The sequence below is a fragment of the Centruroides sculpturatus genome, unplaced genomic scaffold (assembly GCF_000671375.1).
Source record: "Centruroides sculpturatus isolate CEXI.00-Female unplaced genomic scaffold, Cexi_2.0 scaffold68, whole genome shotgun sequence".
NCBI classification, from domain to species: Eukaryota; Metazoa; Arthropoda; class Arachnida; order Scorpiones; family Buthidae; genus Centruroides; species Centruroides sculpturatus.
Window position 1 is genome coordinate 1,225,531 of NW_019384331.1, and position 18,100 is coordinate 1,243,630.

The window sequence follows — 18,100 nt, forward strand, 5'->3', positions numbered from 1 at the left end:
ACCAACCAAGCAGAACAATTTACACTGTTTTTGTTATTTAGTCATTCATTTTACATTGTTATTTGGTTATGTTTAATTTATGGAATGTTAAGTTTATTTTTTTGTTATTGTTTATTTGCATTTATTTACTTTGGTTCTGTTTATTTTCAGAAATTGATTATTATTATTATTATAGCGGTTATATTAATCATCATTATTGCACTGATCATAGCCCATGCTGCAGGTGCCATCTAGAAAGATGGGGTTTTTCTCAATGGCCCATAGTACGGTCACAATAACAGGGAATGTTTAGCATTTGCAGTCCGAAGAATGCCAGAAAAACTGAACTCTTATCGGGTTATCTTTATGAAAACAGAATCCACATGCACACCATATTTATGTTATATTCAAGACATTGAATGTACGAAACCACTTTTTTAGATTTAAACTCGAGGTTCCTAATTATCGTACTTCAATATACGTGTAATTTTAACAGTTTACCTTTATGTTTTTGTTAATATGTTTTATTTCTCACGGGATATAATGTATTTATGCTAGCATTTTGTATTCATAATTGTTTTCTTACATATTCCAAATTAATTAATTAATTAAAAAAACCTTCCATTTTTTTTATTTTATATATCACGTTCTGTACTTAAAAACCTTATACACGTGCATCTCTTTTTAATTATATATTTTATGCATTACTCTGAGAGAACCAATTTGAAAATTTCTTTGCATTTCAACATGAATCTCTCTCAATTTTGTTTGTTAAATGATTAATTTATAACATTTATTTTTACTTTGTATATTATTTAAATTGTGTACTTACATTTTTGGTTAGTCTTAAAGACTTAATTTCTGTTCCTTTAAACATAAATTTGGACCCAATTTGTTAAATGGATGTTCATCATGCCTCTACCAAACAATGTTTTTATAATCCAAATTTATGCATAAATAATGTAAACAATAACTTAGGAATATATATCTATACATAATTATATATGTCCAAATAAACTATATAACGATGCAATTTCTATTTGTACATTCATTTAAGTCTTTCTAATGGACTTAATTCCAAATTTTAACAAAATCACAGTTAATTATTTTCTAAATTATATATTATATGAATATAAATATAAAATTATGTTTTACACTTGGTTTATGCACAGTTCTGCACCATAGAAGCAATTATATTTTGAGTTAATTTGATTATGTATCATGTTAATTTATTAAGAACATGGAAGTAATACAGGTAAAATTTTTGAAAATAATGTTTAATTTAATTAAAAGAAAACAATCTGCTATATTTAAGAAATATAAATAAAATTATTTATATACTGTTTTTTTTTCCTTGCAGAAAAAGATCATTATCATGATCTGTGTGGTTATCCTTATAATCGTATTGGTGTCGACATTAGGAGGAGTGTTAGGAAGTTAAATTAGGAAGAACTATTTTCTGGGTTTGGCAATCTCATAACGTTAAATTATATTTTTCTTCTACTTTTTTAACACTTTGTATAATTTGTTTTTGCATTCATACCGTCTAGAATGCCTATCTTCACTTATTCGTTCTGTAAATCTTCTTACACGATACTTTGGAAGGAAATTAATTAGAAACAGTTTTAAAAATTAGAAAAGTTAAAGTCTGAAATTAGGATATTTTAATACAAAAATTTATATTTTCCCCTCTTGGAAGATTTTAACACAATTTTTATATAAAACTACTTTAAAAAATTAACAATGATCAGAGATTTAAACATAGCATATAAACTATTTTTCTGATTGTTAACATGCAGAAATTTTTGTAAAAAAAGTTTTAAACACTGTTTTATATCTCTAAATTTAGTTTCTATAAAGATTTGAATATGAAAAATGAAAGGAATATTTTATTTTTTAAATGAAACTTTTTACCTTGTGATGCATAGAACTAGTCAAGAATTTGTTTTGTTATCTTTTCATATAAAGAAATAATTGTGATAATTCTATTTTAGTACTTAAAATAAAAAGGAGCAACACACTACATAAAAATAATATCATTAAATATAATTTATTTTTTATCTGAACATTTTTTATAATAATTAAATCTCTGTGACTAATATATAAATTATTAAATATTGAATTTCTAGAGTTTAAAAATGATGTATTCACATTGGAGAGCAACATATTTGTTGAATATTTATTTATTAATATCCTATGCACGGTGATGGTTTTAGATTATGTGAGGCCCTAGGCAAGAATAGATTTGTGAGGTCTTTTTATATAATGTAAACCTGTATCACACAATGATGTGTAAGATCTAGGATCCAAGTTGATAAAAGATTCAAAAATTGAGTAGCTTTTGTGTATTTGAGGTCCCTAAAAGTGGGGCCCTAAGCAATCGACTTGGCTTTTATGACACCCGAGTGTTTCAAGAAGCTTCTAGAGATGATACACAATTCCCTAATATCCAATACTTTGTTTAATTATTGGATATTGGGGAATCTTGGCACACTTAGGCAAAGATTGGAAACCTCTGCCCTAGGAAAAAACCTAGGTTCCCTAAGCCTAAAACCACCATTGTCCACTTGGCATTTATGAAACATAATTTGAAACACTGTGTTCACATTAGTATTTGTTAAACAAAATAATCTAGAGCAGGATCATTAGTATGCTGCAGATAGTGCTTGTTGTAGAAGTGGTAAAATCAAGAAAATTAACACAATGAAATGTTATATGTATATATTCATTTAAGAGTAATTTGTACTTCTTATGAAAGTTCACCCCCCTTTTTTTTTGGCAAAGATGCAGAAATGTTAGTGCTTTGTTTAGCCATTCTCTTGCAAACTTCAATCATATTGAACACACGATGCCTGAATGTTAAGACGGATCTCTCTAGACTTCCGACTGCAATAATGCCCAAATTTTTCTAAGTTTACTCTCAAATTTTCATGGTAATTTTAAAATATCTGATATAAAACACACACGATTATATGTTCATTAGTATTGTTTGTTATCTAAATTATTAAATGCTGTCATTAAGGAGACACATTCAATCATTTAACGTTTTTATGTATATATTGTACATAGTTTTTAATGATTTGGAATTTATAAATGTTGTGCTATACCTTCAATTTTTGAACTACACAACTCCAGTTTAAACAATTTTCCTCTACTGTGATCACCTGCTAAACATAAAAACCCCAACGAACAATCTTTAATAAAATAAAGAATTTACCCAGACAAATCTGCATTTATTTTGAGAAAAAAAATCAAAATATTTTCTAAATTTGTTTTTGTACTTTTTAGAAAAATGACATTCGAAACTCTTTACAGATTTTGAAGCTTTTTAATAAAATGGAGTTGTGCAGTGTTTATATATTATACATATAATCTATTAATGCAAATGATAAATGTGTTCCAGTTAGTGAAATTTCTATTATAAGTGCGAGAAGGGACGACGTCCTCGGAGAATCCCCAAAAAAATTCAGTTTGACCGAATCCGTAACTTATAAAAATATATGCAATGAAAGACTAAACAGTATTCAATAGTAGGATGTGACGTCGACCCTCCTCGTACGGAATCATAGATATATACGATGTCATTAAAAGATTGTTAAGAATTTTAAAGGGAGTATTGTCATCATAAAAACGAAAAAAATTATACAACTGTATATGTTGTAGTTACGTGCCTCATTAAAAACCATATTTTCTGAACAATGTCTATATAAATATATATATATCTATGTGTGTGTATATTTTACTGTTATGTGAATATGTTTACTTTGTGTAGCATACAAAACATAAAATAGATAACTTGTAGAAATTTGTCAAGCTCTTTCTGGTTTTTGGCAAATTTCATATTTTGTTTCAAAATTATTATGCATTATGTAATTCTTAAGATATTGCCGTCTTCCTCTCAGCGGCGGAACTTATTTAATCATGTTTTGTTTATGGAAAAAAATGTATTTATGTCAAAATGGTGAAATTTCAATAAAATTTTGTCTTGTGAAATGCTTGTTGTTTTCAAATGAAATGTGTCAGACTTCACATTAACTTGTTTGCATCAAGGTTTAGATTGACATTGAAGCAAATTGTGGACTTGAGCTCTGTCCTTTTGACAAAATATAGGCAACCCATTGGATTCGACTTGTTCTGTTCAGTGACTAGCAACACTCGCAAGCAGCCATCATCACTCCATGGCAATCTTTGGCGACAGTCAAAAACAAATGGTCACACAACATAAAAATCAATTTATTTCTTGATTTCTGGATTTTCAAAATTGATTACACTGGTTGTTATAAAATAATTGCTTCCATTAATCGATTATTTGTACCATAATATCAAATCTTATTTCAAAACTATAAATATATGAGGAATATCTTGGATATTAAACTTTATTTGTCAAAGTATTCCAATTTATTTATATTATCAGCACTTTCTCTGCTTGTTTTGGCTCCAGGCCACGTCTTTTCTTCACAATTGTTTCTTCCTTTTGAAAAAGAGATTCTTGGTATGTACTGAGGTAGTAGAAATGAATGATAATTTTAATGTCAATTTACACAAAATGCTATTGAATAGCTGGAACAAAAACCTTTCGAAGAAACGGTGATGTTCGAGCAGACATTTGTGCACCACTTCCAAAAGCTATGTGGATACACCATCTTTTTTTTCACGAGTGTTTTTTGTACTAGTCATTATTTTTGGCAACGCTAAGACCAAACATCATTGCTCCCAAAGCTCTATTGCTTAGACAGTTTTAGATTCTGTGCATTGGAGTGCCTTCACTTCTGTAATGTTATTGCATATGCACAACGTGACAGAATTGAAATCAGGTTTTGAACTGCAGATCGAAGATGTGCCAATTTCATCACTTTCAATGAAATACCAATAAAGAAATATGTACTTGTGCAAACATGCACAAATACACATTTCTTATTTACACTTACTAAGTATTTTCACTTTGCAACAATGGCACTTTTACAGATGGCAATCTTACGTGTTTAAAATGTCGTAGGATGATATACTTTAACTACTTTGTTTTTATAAACATTTTTGGTCAAAATATAATTATTATTCATAATTTGCATTAAAAGTAGCACAAAATCTGCCAATTAAAAAATTAATATATATTTTAAGTAATAATCCAAAAATAAAACATCTGTTATTGGCTTCTTGATTGTTAAATAATCATTATAATTAACAAAGTTTAAACTATCAGTTACATCTGATTAATCACTCAATATTTGTCTACCTGTCAAAGCAAGCGCATTGACTCTTTTGAATTGGCCTTAACAGAAATACAAATTCTTGCATAAAAAGATATTTGTTTAGCTTAAGGCTGCACGACTTAAATTATTACCTTTGGACCCTGTGGTTAAACTATTCTTAAAACTGTGTAAAGCAATTTTAATTATTGCAAAACTTTTTGTAGTTTGTAGACAATTTATTTGATTTCAGTCAAATATTAAAGATGCATCTTTAATGATGGGTTTTAAGAGAGTCCATTTAAATTACTACTTTGTATAAAATAAAGCTTGGTCCAATAGTTAGTTGATATAACTTTCCAGCCATCTTTTATTATTTAGATAGTTCAGATAACTGATTTAATTTTTTGTGATACTACTATGATTAAATGAACCATTCCTAATATTTTTTTTAACTTCCTGGGTGGAAGAGGGTGCTGTTGTCATTTGGTACAACTTTCGTTGATGCTACGTCACCGTCTGCAAATAAACACGTGTGTAAAAGATTCTTGTGCCGGCGATTTTTCAAAATATTGAGTGTAATCGAGCAAGGAATGTGCATTAAATTTTATTTTTGCAACATAATTACTACTATGAAAACATTGAAAGTGTTGCAAAAAGCCATTGGTGGTGTGATAGTCAGTCAAAAACATGAATTTGAGTGTTACAAGTGTTCTAGGAAGATGGAGAAAGCATTGATGACAAACCAGTCTGGTGGACCATCCACTTCAACTGATGAACAATACATTGCTTGAGTCAGAGTGCTTGATGATTGTTGTTTAACAATTAAGGACATTATTCAACATGTTCCAGTATCGTTTGGATCTTGTCAAGCAATTTTACAAAGTCAGTTGGGCTTGTGGTGCATAGCTTCTTGAATCATCCCAAAACTGTATATCCTTGGCCATATTTTTGGAAAAAATTCATAATTCCAAAAACAGTGTGTTTGAGGCAAATCATTCTTAAAACACATCATTATGGGTGATGAAAAACATGGATCTGTGCTTTTGATGGTTCAACAATCAAGTGCATGACACTCAAAATGTAAAGCAAGACTGAAAAGACCATATCAATCAAAAATCAAGGTTGTGTTGACTTTTCTTCAATCGTTTTGTTGTGTATCACGAATTCCTTCGACTAGTCAAACTGTCAACAAAGTATTGTTTTAGCATTTTGTAGAAAATGACTTGATTTGTGGCAAGAAAACTTGTGGATTTTGCACCACAGTGCATCCGTCACAATGCTCTTATTTAAATATGGTTCCACAAGCTCTATTCGCCAAGTATTACACCTCGTGACTTTCCTCCACTAAAATTTCTGCTTTTTGGTCATTGTTTTGAGTCGATAGTGAATTTTGTTTCTTGGCACCAGTCCTGAGGAGGTTTCACAAAACCAATTTTAAAGCATAATTTTTAGGATTGAAAAAGATTTTCTGCATAAGTGCATTGCAGTGGGAGAGGATTATCTTAAAGGGGATGAAAAATTTTGATGAATAAATTCAATCTTGTATTTTTATTGAGCCATTCCTGATAGTTTTTGGTATTTACCCACCATCAAAAAGTCATTGCTTAGAACAAGTATGAGATGCTTTTAAACGTTGCATTCTTGAGTTACAAAGTCAAGACAGAGATCCAAACGAAGGACAATTCATAAATTATTCCTATCATGACTGGCTGGAGTGATTGGTAAAGGATTTTCTCTGCTAAGCATAATTAAGCAAGCTGGATTAAAGTATAAAATTCTATCTACTGATGCATTAGAGTTGTCATCATCTTAAATTTTTTTGCATATTAAATATAAAAGTTGTGACATCTTGTTAGAGCCATGCTGTTCTAGTGTCATCTACCCAATTACGAATTAGTCATGAATTTTAATTCTGTGTTGTTAATTTTGAAATAAAAAATCTGAACTAAAATCAGTTTCTCTGAAATTTAGTATTGGCATGGTCAATGTTCCATTTAGATAACAAGAAGCTTTTAAAATAAAGTATGAGATCACATATCCATGCGAACCAACTAGTTATTGTGGAACAAGATTTTCATGTCTATTTTTTCATGCAGAAATTATGATAATGATTACAAATGTTAAACAGTGAAATAATCTCTAACAAAACTTTTTCAGATTGCAATTTAGTTTTACATAAACTTTGATTTATCAGTTTATGCAATTTTTCCTATCTTTTTTACCTGGAGTCAGTACTTGCCATATTATTTACCAATAGCACATGCATGAAAACTGCATAACATTTAATAACCAACAATTTTATGCTAAATATTTATTTAGGATCTATAAAATATTAAAATAATCTAGTAAAAGTTTCCTTTGGATAATCTACAAGAACTTTTAAAATTTACATTCGGTCTACAATTCGTACGTGGACAATGGAATATATACATTAAAATACGTGAAAGCGGTCTGGTGAGCATCTTTCCTTTCAAGTCTTTTATACACTTATTTTCCACTAGCACCACGGATTGAGTCGTCTTCGTCCATCCAGGAGAAGTCCACATTACAAAAAGTAGTCTGGCTGTGGTTTCTTTGTGGGTATACCTCTGCTTTCCTATAGGAAAAATTGAGATTTTTGATTATTGCTGCATAAAGTTTTAGTCACGTAAACTTACAGGAGGAGTTTTACCTGTGGAGCGGCTTCGAATATGGTAAATTCCCTTTGGAGTCGTTCATCTAATTCTAGAATGGCAGCAACATTCCCACACCTATAAAAAAAATTATAATAGAGATCATTCATCATGGATCTAAAAGAACTTTTCACATTGTGTGAGAGATTTCAAACTGCTGAAATCACTGATCATTATGAAAAAAAAATAACTATTTCATAATTATTCCATCTATTCATGATACTAAATCATATAGTTTATTGGACTTATTCCTTATAAAAAATAATATTGGCTGTTAGTAAAATTTTTCAAATAGTGCAAACTTAAATCTTTTTCTATCATTTGCAACTATGTTCCTAGAGTTGCTAGAAGTATAGGAGGAAAGTATAAGTAAGGTATATGCTTATTAGAATACTCTGGTGGCTGTTTCAGCTATATTTTCTTAGATAAAGATGGTTTGTTTTTGTCTAAGACTTTCTGAATCATCCTGTATAAAATATTTTGCTATTAAAATCTTCTATACATCAAAGAATTAGGTATAGTAAAACCCCGCTTAATGCTGATTCAATATAATGCAGTCTGCTCAAAGCCTAATAAAAAAATATATTAAACATAAAAAAATATACTAAAAATTTACACTGATTTAAATTATTGCAGCATTTTATTGATTTGTACATAATACAATTATTTATGAACACGAACCAATCAAAAAAAGGTGGCAAAAGGTGTACAATCTATGTTTGTTTGGTGCAATTTTGGAAAAAATTAACACCATGGATGCCACATGCAATATTGACTTCCCTTGGCAAGAATTAAGTGATAAATGCATGAAAGAAGTGTGAAAGAAGTTATGGCTGAAGGTATCCAAGAATTCTCAACAAGAAGAGTCTATTGCTGTATCATTAGGTTGATCAAACTGAACCTAAAGACTAAGAGATGTAGATGAACAGGATGTTGAGGAGTTATCACATGTTTTTGGCAGGTCATCATTGATAACTGTGTTATCAATGATGACCTGCAAGAACTGGCAGAACAAGGAATTCATGTAGAACTGGAAAATAGTGATTCTGAAAATGAAGATCCCAAAAAATTTCTCTACAGATTTCCTTAGTAAAAGTTAGGTAATGATAACTGAATTCATTGATCCAGATTCTGAAAGGAGTGTAAAAGCAAAACGAGGCATTTTGGATGAAATCTTCTGCTAACGACATTTGCTTAATGAAAAAAAAAAAAAAGAGACAAATGAAACTTCACAACTTTGTTGCAAAAAAACAAGACTTTCAGAAAAGTCAGGATCTTCATCATAAAAAATTAACTAAACATATTATTATACAAACTGAAGTAAAAGTTTTTTATTTTTGGTCACGTGTGCCCNAGAACTGGCAGAACAAGGAATTCATGTAGAACTGGAAAATAGTGATTCTGAAAATGAAGATCCCAAAAAATTTCTCTACAGATTTCCTTAATAAAAGTTAGGTAATGATAACTGAATTCATTGATCCAGATTCTGAAAGGAGTGTAAAAGCAAAACGAGGCATTTTGGATGAAATCTTCTGCTAATGACATTTGCTTAATGAAAAAAAAAAAAAAGAGACAAATGAAACTTCACAACTTTGTTGCAAAAAAACAAGACTTTCAGAAAAGTCAGGATCTTCATCATAAAAAATTAACTAAACATATTATTATACAAACTGAAGTAAAAGTTTTTTATTTTTGGTCACGTGTGCCCCTATCCCTATTTATTCTATGTTAAAATGACCTTGTTTAACACTGTTTCGTTTAGTACTTTGTCGTCTGGGAATGCATCCCCCGCGTTAAGTGGGGTCTTACTGTATATCTAATAATGGTCCTGATAGCTATCTAGCTCTATAAATTCACTGCTTGCATCTCCGTGCTTGTTGTAATAGTGGATATGGATTTTGCTGATTCATGTGTAAAGTTGTTAGTTACATGCTGTAAAATTGGTTGAGTTGGACTATACATACATACATACACAAACTTAAACAGACTGACTACAAGATAAAAATATTGTAATTTTTTTGTAGTTGTTTTTTTTTCTGTGTTGTAAAAATTAATGCCAATAATATGATCTACTATACAACCATTCCACTGGAATCATTAACATTATCGAGTGCATTATCTTTAAATTACATAAACAATAGCATGCCTTTCCAAAATACGTATTAGGGTGCCATAACAATGTCCCTTGGTATGACACTGATTTATATTAAATACTTGGAAGATAAAATAGTATAGATTTATATTTTGACAGATCTTTAAATAGTTATTTATCAAAACGTACCTGTAACAGTAATTGGGTGCCGACCATACAGTTAAAACTGTTTCACTAAAATGCCATTTGTAACCTTCCATCACCAATTGATGTGCCCTGCAGATCATGTCAATGTCGTTGGCGGCATTAAACTGGCTGACCACGTCACTTCCGAACAGGTATCCCGCACCTCTCGGACTGACACCCCAACCCTGAGTATCTGGAACAAAAATTATTGGATTTGTATAATAAACAAATGGAAAGAATTAAACTATGTAATTAATTTTGAAATATAATTATTATTAAATACACTATAGATTAATTTTTGCAAATAAATAATATAAGCTAACAAAATATAAGATCAACTTAAAATGTTAAAAAATGACTTCAAATTTACAAAAACTCTTAAAAAATTTTTCAAAAAGAATTGATCAATCAATATTATATACTACAATGTAAAATCAAATTTATAAATTTAAGATGATAATAAGATATTTTGGATTTCTTTAACATTTTGGTATGTTTCTAATTGTTAATTACAAGTAAAATTGAAATGATTTAAGTTAAAAATACACTCCAACAGAGCTTCAAGAATTTCTGAAAACTTGTTTATTAATTTTACATCCTTTCCCTAACATAAACAATGGCAGACAATTTGTTAAGTAAATAATATACCTTTAATAGAATATAAAATATGCAAAATGCACAATATACAGTAAACATACTTTTTAATTATTTTCTTATTTCTAGTATATAGAAAGTAACACTCATTATAAAGACAGATGCCAGTTGTCATTTCAAGTTTAATTTGGTTTAACATAAGTAAATATTTAAATACTATTAATAATGAACATCAAATGGGTATGTGCAAAGATATTAACCACCATCCTCAAACAGTATCTGTAGAGAAAATATGCAGTTTAAAACAGTATCCACAGCTATCATATGAATAAAACCAGTATCTTAAATTATAATTTCAAGTTATACAATATTACTTAGTTAAGATGGAAATGGTTATGTACATGCAACATCGTTAATATTTTACATTCCAAGAAAAATTAGAGAATTGGTTTCCTATTGAAAAATTTAGAAAACACTGTATTAAAGTATTATATATCTTATGTACTACTTGACTCTGATTAACTTTGATTTTTAATTCAATCATAATATATAAATTTCATAATTTATATATGATGATTCATATACATTCAATACTGATTGTAAAAAATGATGATCCTGAAAAATTTAATAAACTTCATGCAGCTCTATATGTTTACAAAATTATTTTTGAAGTGCAGTTACTTTGAAAGAATCGACTCTAGTACCAGTGTTGGAAGGTAGTCAGTATAAATGAGGATAATAATTAATTGTGAATTTTCTGTTGAATACAAAATATAAAGGTGACTTAGAAAAACAAATGAGGAATTGTTTACTCCAATATGTAATATGTAAAAGTAAATTATAATTTAAAACAACCAATTCAAACTTCTGAAAATATGTAAAGACAAGCCATCTGACAGTTCAATGCTTACCACAAAAATATGACCAACCTATCAAGTACATCAAATTCTTTAATAGACTTAGTTCTGTCAACTTCAAATATTAATCAATACTATTGTCTCAAGCCTTTCAATGAAAAAAAAAACAAAAACAAAACATTACTCTTGTTTGTTTTAAAGAAACTTCTTTTAATATCTGAAAATAGTATAAATGAAAAACATCTAAAGCTTTATAAAGATTTAAGCTCTACCTGTGAGATTGTTACTTCAAGCAATTTGTTGAAACTGATTCCTCATATGCATTTCCAGTAAATAGGCACTAAAATTTTTTCATATATAATTTCATATAAAATTTTTTCATTTTATATAATTAGAACTTGAAAGTCACTAAAGTAATTAGTGGAAAAATATCCTAATTCTTTGATGATAATTCCACTTATAAATGGTCTATTAGAATCTAGTGGACATACGCAAGAACTTGACAGGAAAAATAATTTTCATAAAATGATTAAAAGAATCAATTGTAAATTTGTTATTAGTCTACTGACGAAATACAAAAATATGGAAAAGAATAATGTATCAGATGACTAACATTTTTAGATTCCCACTTTGATAATTTTTCTATTTCTAGTAGATTGAAAATTATTAAAAGCTAAATTTTTCAAGTTTTAGTAATAGCAAAGTTTCTGAAAAATCAAATACTCCTTGTCAAACCATCTGTAAATTTAATAATAATTATTGATGATGAAAGAACTAGTATTTAAAATTCATTAAAAATACACTGTCCAGATTTCAGTTTTACTGTGTCAACATAATAGTAGAGTAATACATCACAGTGAAGTACTGAAATTCAGAGATATTTAAGGATAATCTTTTGCTGAGGTATATGAAGACACTTTGAAATAGTGGAAAAATAACTAGTGTAGATATCCTTAGTTGAGCAAGGTAGCAAGGGAAAAAATTTGTGCTTTGGCTCAGTACCTTGCAAAAAAGATATTCTTGAAAGCTAGGTTAGTTTCTTTTTTCTGTTATCATCATCTTTCTGCCAAAAAACAGTATGATATTTTTAATATTCAAAATAAAAGATTTTGACAGATGATATTCAAGGACGTAAACTGCAAAAACACTTTTAAGTTCATTTTGTTAATATTGTATATCTGCGCAGATAAGACGAGGTATAAATTTTTGTCAAAGTTTTATAGTTTTAGCATATATCTGTCCTATAAGATGACCCCCCAAACTATCAACAGCCTATGAATTTTGTTTAGATCAGCGATCATCATCTGGATAATAATACTGTATAGTGTATACAGAATTATGTCCTATTTGTAATTTTTCAAATGAGTGAATTTTATTATCTTTCATCTGGCGGCAACTGCCTTACGATTGTTGCATACATTCGTACTGATTCGGGTAATGACCTTGACTATTCACAAAAATGTCATATGGACTATTCTATTTTGTGGACATACTACTCTCTACTAGTAAATAATTACAGTTTGTTGGTTTTTTATAATGTTTTAATCTATATAAATTTCAATCTAATTTTTTTTGTATCTGTCCTATAAGATGACCCCAGATTTTGGGTGTCTTTTTTAATGATTCAACTATTGTCTTATCTGCGCAGATATATGGTACAAGTCGACCCCCCTATAACACTGTTGATTTTTCCATTTTATATGAATTCCATGTTGTACGAGTCACTTAGATTTTACAAATACGTGAGCTGTTCACAGCCTGGCATATGTATTTGTAAAATCTAAGTGACTTGTACAACATGGAATTCATATAAAACGGAAAAATCAACAGTGTTATAGGGGGTCGACTGTAATTATAAGACCATTGGTCACTGGCAAGTCACTAAAGAACTCAAAATAAATGACAACAAAAGTTAACAAGATATAACAATATCATACTATGAAACTAATAAATTTGACATTTTATAAAATTTTTAAAATTTTCAACACTTACATTTCAAAATACATTGATCAGTGTCTAGGTAACTATTTGACAAAATGAATTTAAATAGTGATTGATTTGAATTGTATGCTATTTAAAATATATTAAGTTTTTTTTTATTTGTTGTTGATTTTTGATTAAAATACAAATTTAAAAACAAAAAATTCAGTGATGTGAAAATTACGAGATGGAAATAATTATTTTTCATCTAACAACTTTTGCCACTCATTATCATTACATAAATGAAAGCATTACGTGTGAAATCAGTACAATCACTTGCATTAACTATGTCACTGGAAAGCAGTCACCACATAATATTAGTAATAGCTGCTATTAACTATGATTCAAATTTCAGAAGCTAGAAACCAGTAACCAGCATTGACAACGATTTGTCTATAACAGTGACAAAATCACTGGTCAACACTAACACAAATCTGTAAGCAATTACAAATGTTCAGTGACTATCCATTTGTCCACTGGTGGGCCCATAAATGATTTTACCACCTGAATAAACCAAATACAGAATAACAATGAAAATTTACTCTACTATTTTAGTGATAAAGAATAATGCCTTCATCATGAATTTTATCATCAATTATATGTAAGGTCAGGTGCCCAAATATTGTCCCCCTAAATTCATTCTTCATCATATCTGATGATGAAACTGTCATCTATCAATCAGTGGCTGAATCACCTCACAAGTAGCCAGTTGGACATTAACAGTGAAATGGTGATAGGCCTGTTGTCCATTGCCGCACAATTTAAGAAAATTTATTTGAAGAAGTGCACTTACAGTTTTCCTTTAGCTTCAAACAATCATTCTGACATATTAAGGTAAGTTACAAAGTGTTTCTTTTACATATCTGTAGCTTGCACCCTACTACTTCTATCCCATAGGTTGACCACCTGTGGGTTGAGCAGTTGGACAGAGAATGGCAGCTATACTTATAAATGTTTTGGTCCTAAATCTGCCCCCTATGGAGTTCCTAAACTTGTCCTGAGGATGAATTTAGGCACCAACATTACCCAAGTTATTTTATTTCACTTATTTTCCTTATTTTACCTATTGTTTCAGAAATCTGGATAAAAGCTATTTTATTTTGTTTCATCATCCAACATTTGATACCCTTCAGAGCTGGTACATTGTTTTCGGTGATAGGACCTCCCTCAAGACAAGACTTCAATCCTCCATTGAAAAACAGCAAAAATGTGAATTAAAAAAAGAAACAGACACAGTCTGTGGCTAAGAAACAAATCAACACAATGGGACCAAAAACCAACCAGAAACATCATCTGTGATTCTGCAAAGAGAACGAGGAAATGTGATCTGATTTCAACTGACTTACAGGATGATGCAGAAGTTCCATACATCACTGTCGTCAACAAATGATGACAACAGTGATGACCCTGATGTGCAATGATCTTTCAGCTGAAAATCACTCTCTCAAGACAAGAAGAAAAATGGGTCCAATGCACCAAATGCTACAATTGGTATCATGAAATATGCTCTTTGTCACCAAAAAGAAAGCAATTCATATGCGATCTCTGCTTGGACAAATAGTTTCATTATTTTTAATACTGTTTTTTCTTTTGAAATGTAAATTTTAATAAATTTTTGTACTGGCAGTATTCATTACTTTTCAAGAGATTTTCAACCTCAAAATATTAAATAATGGTAGTAGAGATAAGGGATGGAACCCCTTTTCCTAAATATAAGAATTTTCATTTTGGTTTATTCAGTGACAAAGATACTTTGTTTGGTTAAATTCTAATATTAGGATTTGTTAATAGCTTTATTTGAAAAATTTTGGATTTTGTTAAGGGGGATATTTGGTCACTACCTTATTGTGAGATGCTAAATTTTTCATATAATTCAGTTGTCAGTGACATAAAATCTTGCTGTTAATCATAATTTCTAAAGCATTTATAATTACAGTTCAAACTTCAAGTTACAGTACAAAAAAAATCTGTTAGATGAATGAATTTTATTTATATATTGCATCAAAAAGTTTTAATTGCTAATCACACAAAAAGTTTGTTTGTGAAGAACAGACTTGGCAATGCCATGAATCAGTAATGTTTGTTAATGCCTTATGAGGTGTCATGAGAAACATCTAAATTTTGAGAATTTTATATTATTTACTATAGACTCATGGAATAATATATGAAACTCATCACTGGCATTACAAAGTCTATTACTCACAAGTAAAAACTTTTTATTTGATCATTTTACATATACAGTGGAGTTCCATACAATGTGATATGTTCCATGACATAGGAAATCCCATTATTGAGATATGCATTATCAGATGATTTATGCAAGTTTAAACCTAAGACTAGAAGTTGAAAAAGAATACGTATACCTCTGTATGACAAAATTAGAATTTTGTATGAGTACCTAGTCACATTATTTTTGTCACATTATAAGGGTGTGTGTTATACAGGAGTTTGCTGTACTTAAGGTAGTGAACTCTCATACTGTTCAGTTAATGATGCTCAAACATTAATGATGTTATATTTTGATATTTTAGCTAAAACATCATCATTTTGCATCCTTACTTTTACTAATCCAGTAGGTTTTGCACTTTTAACATCTACAGACTTGTTGTATCTGGATATTATTACATTTATGATATTTCTGGGTTCTGCAAAAGTCTTGTGGTTTGAAATAAAGAATGTGAGAAAAGACTTCAATGCTGTTTTTATTTTTTCAAGTAATAAAATTTCTTACAGTTACAAAAAGTAGTCATTTTTATTTTCAATATTTTTAATGAAAATAAAAAATTTTTACAAATATCTTTTCAGAATACTTGTAAGTTGCTTATGGATCTCTAAGGTTCTATGAACAATTTGACTAACACTATATTAAATGAATCAACTAACTAATTCTGAACTGTTTTCTGAATTTTATTGTTCATTATGGATGTAGCTAAAGTAGATTAGACATTTATATTTTAGTAAAATATTCAAATATACTTACCTTCAGGATCTGACCATAACAAATCACACATGGGACCATCGTGTGGAACTTCTTGCTTACGATCAATAGTCCTTATTTGATCTAATGATTGAATGGAAGGTGAAAGACCACCGTGTACGCAAAATATCTGAATTACAGTGAATAAACTTAATAAATATATTTGCATTTTTGATGTTAAAAGAGACAAGAAAGTAAAAATAAATAAATAAACCTACTTTTCCATCAATAATGGCAGAGAGACTAAGATAATCAAATATTTCTGTACAATATCTCCATACCATAATAGACCCATATTTTCTCAAACATTCATCATAAAAACCATACACTTGCGTAATTTGTCTACTTTCGTGATTTCCTCGAATTAAAGTTATGCGATCGGGATAACGTACCTAAAAATAAGTTATTTTTACCAAGTAAATGTTCATAAATAGAATAATTTAAGTACCTGTAATTCAAAATTTAAAGTTAATAAATACCTTTAATGCTAAGAGGAGAAGGAAAGTTTCTACGCTATAAAAACCTCTATCGACAAAATCTCCCATAAACAAATAGTTAGTATCGGGAACATCACCGCCGACTTTAAATAATTCTTTCAGATCATAAAACTGTCCGTGAATGTCGCCGCATACCTGAAATTAAAATTTGTTTAGAATTATTTCTTTATATCTTATTTTCAAGCTTTTCCAATAAATTACCTTAGATTACCTTAACTTAGCATATTATGTTTAGATTTTTGAACAAGGTATAAAGTTTCACACAATTCTTTGATAATTGACAATAATAGATGCTTTTAGAGAAGTTGTGATGTTTTCTTTTATTTACAACATTCTTAATAATCTACATGTTTATTTTGCTTCAGATTAAAGTTCTGCTCTTATTTTTTAAGATTAAGCAGGCTCTAATCCAAAAATATAAATAAATAAAAATCAACTAATACAAGTTGGGATTTATGTGGTCTTATTTTATGCAATTTTAAAACAATGTAAACTTTATTACAAGCTTACTGAATTAAAAATCAATTTATCATTTTTACACAGTTATAGTCGAAACTAAATTTAAAAAAAAAACAGTAAAACAAAATGATATTGAATGCTAAATAATTGTTAATTGTCTCCTTTCTACAAATCAATTTAATGACAGTGACTAATAGCAAAATGATTGCGATCACTTTCTGAATCAGTTTTGGTAAACAAAATGATATTACAAGTTTCAATAAATAATGGAAATTGCAAAACTACATGAAATGATGAAAATCCAATATATATATATATATATATTTAACATTATTAGCAATGTCTCAATATTTTTCCTTGTCAATTACAGTAGAACCTCGATTATCCGGACTAATTGGGGATGAAGGTAGTCCGGATAAGGAAAAATCCGGATAATCGAAATAGATACTTTAATTTGTCTTTTAATGATAATACAACACGTTTTCTTTTCGATGACATATTGGTAATATTAAAAGTAAATACTGTATTTAAATCGTGATCAAATTTTCAAGAAACAAACGTTCGTATTGAATTTGGACTACTACTGACCAACGCTAACAGACTACCTATTGTTTAAAA

The 18,100-nt window shown here is 29.2% G+C and overlaps 2 protein-coding genes across 5 annotated transcripts in view; one reads left to right on the plus strand and one right to left on the minus strand.

Moving 5' to 3' along the window:
* The window catches only part of LOC111630201 (syntaxin-1A-like), a 42,897-nt gene extending 38,925 nt beyond the window's left edge, over positions 1-3,972 (plus strand). For 3 of the 4 annotated variants that reach the window (XM_023374267.1, XM_023374281.1, XM_023374289.1), the window contains one exon: positions 151-3,972. In XM_023374267.1, coding sequence (XP_023230035.1) covers positions 151-234 — 84 coding nt within the window. In that variant the 3' untranslated portion in view covers positions 235-3,972. The remainder of the gene's footprint in view (positions 1-150) is intronic. The other variant, XM_023374274.1, reaches the window with a different exon arrangement.
* A 2,790-nt stretch (positions 3,973-6,762) lies between these two features.
* LOC111630228 (serine/threonine-protein phosphatase 4 catalytic subunit B-like) lies at positions 6,763-17,178 on the minus strand. Its single transcript, XM_023374297.1, has 6 exons — positions 17,006-17,178; positions 16,745-16,918; positions 16,530-16,656; positions 10,122-10,311; positions 7,840-7,918; positions 6,763-7,764 (listed from the first exon to the last, which is right to left on the minus strand). The coding sequence occupies exons 1-6, from the start codon at positions 17,069-17,071 to the stop codon at positions 7,714-7,716; spliced, it is 687 nt and encodes a 228-aa protein (XP_023230065.1). The 5' UTR covers positions 17,072-17,178; the 3' UTR covers positions 6,763-7,713.
* Positions 17,179-18,100: the final 922 nt, after the last annotated feature.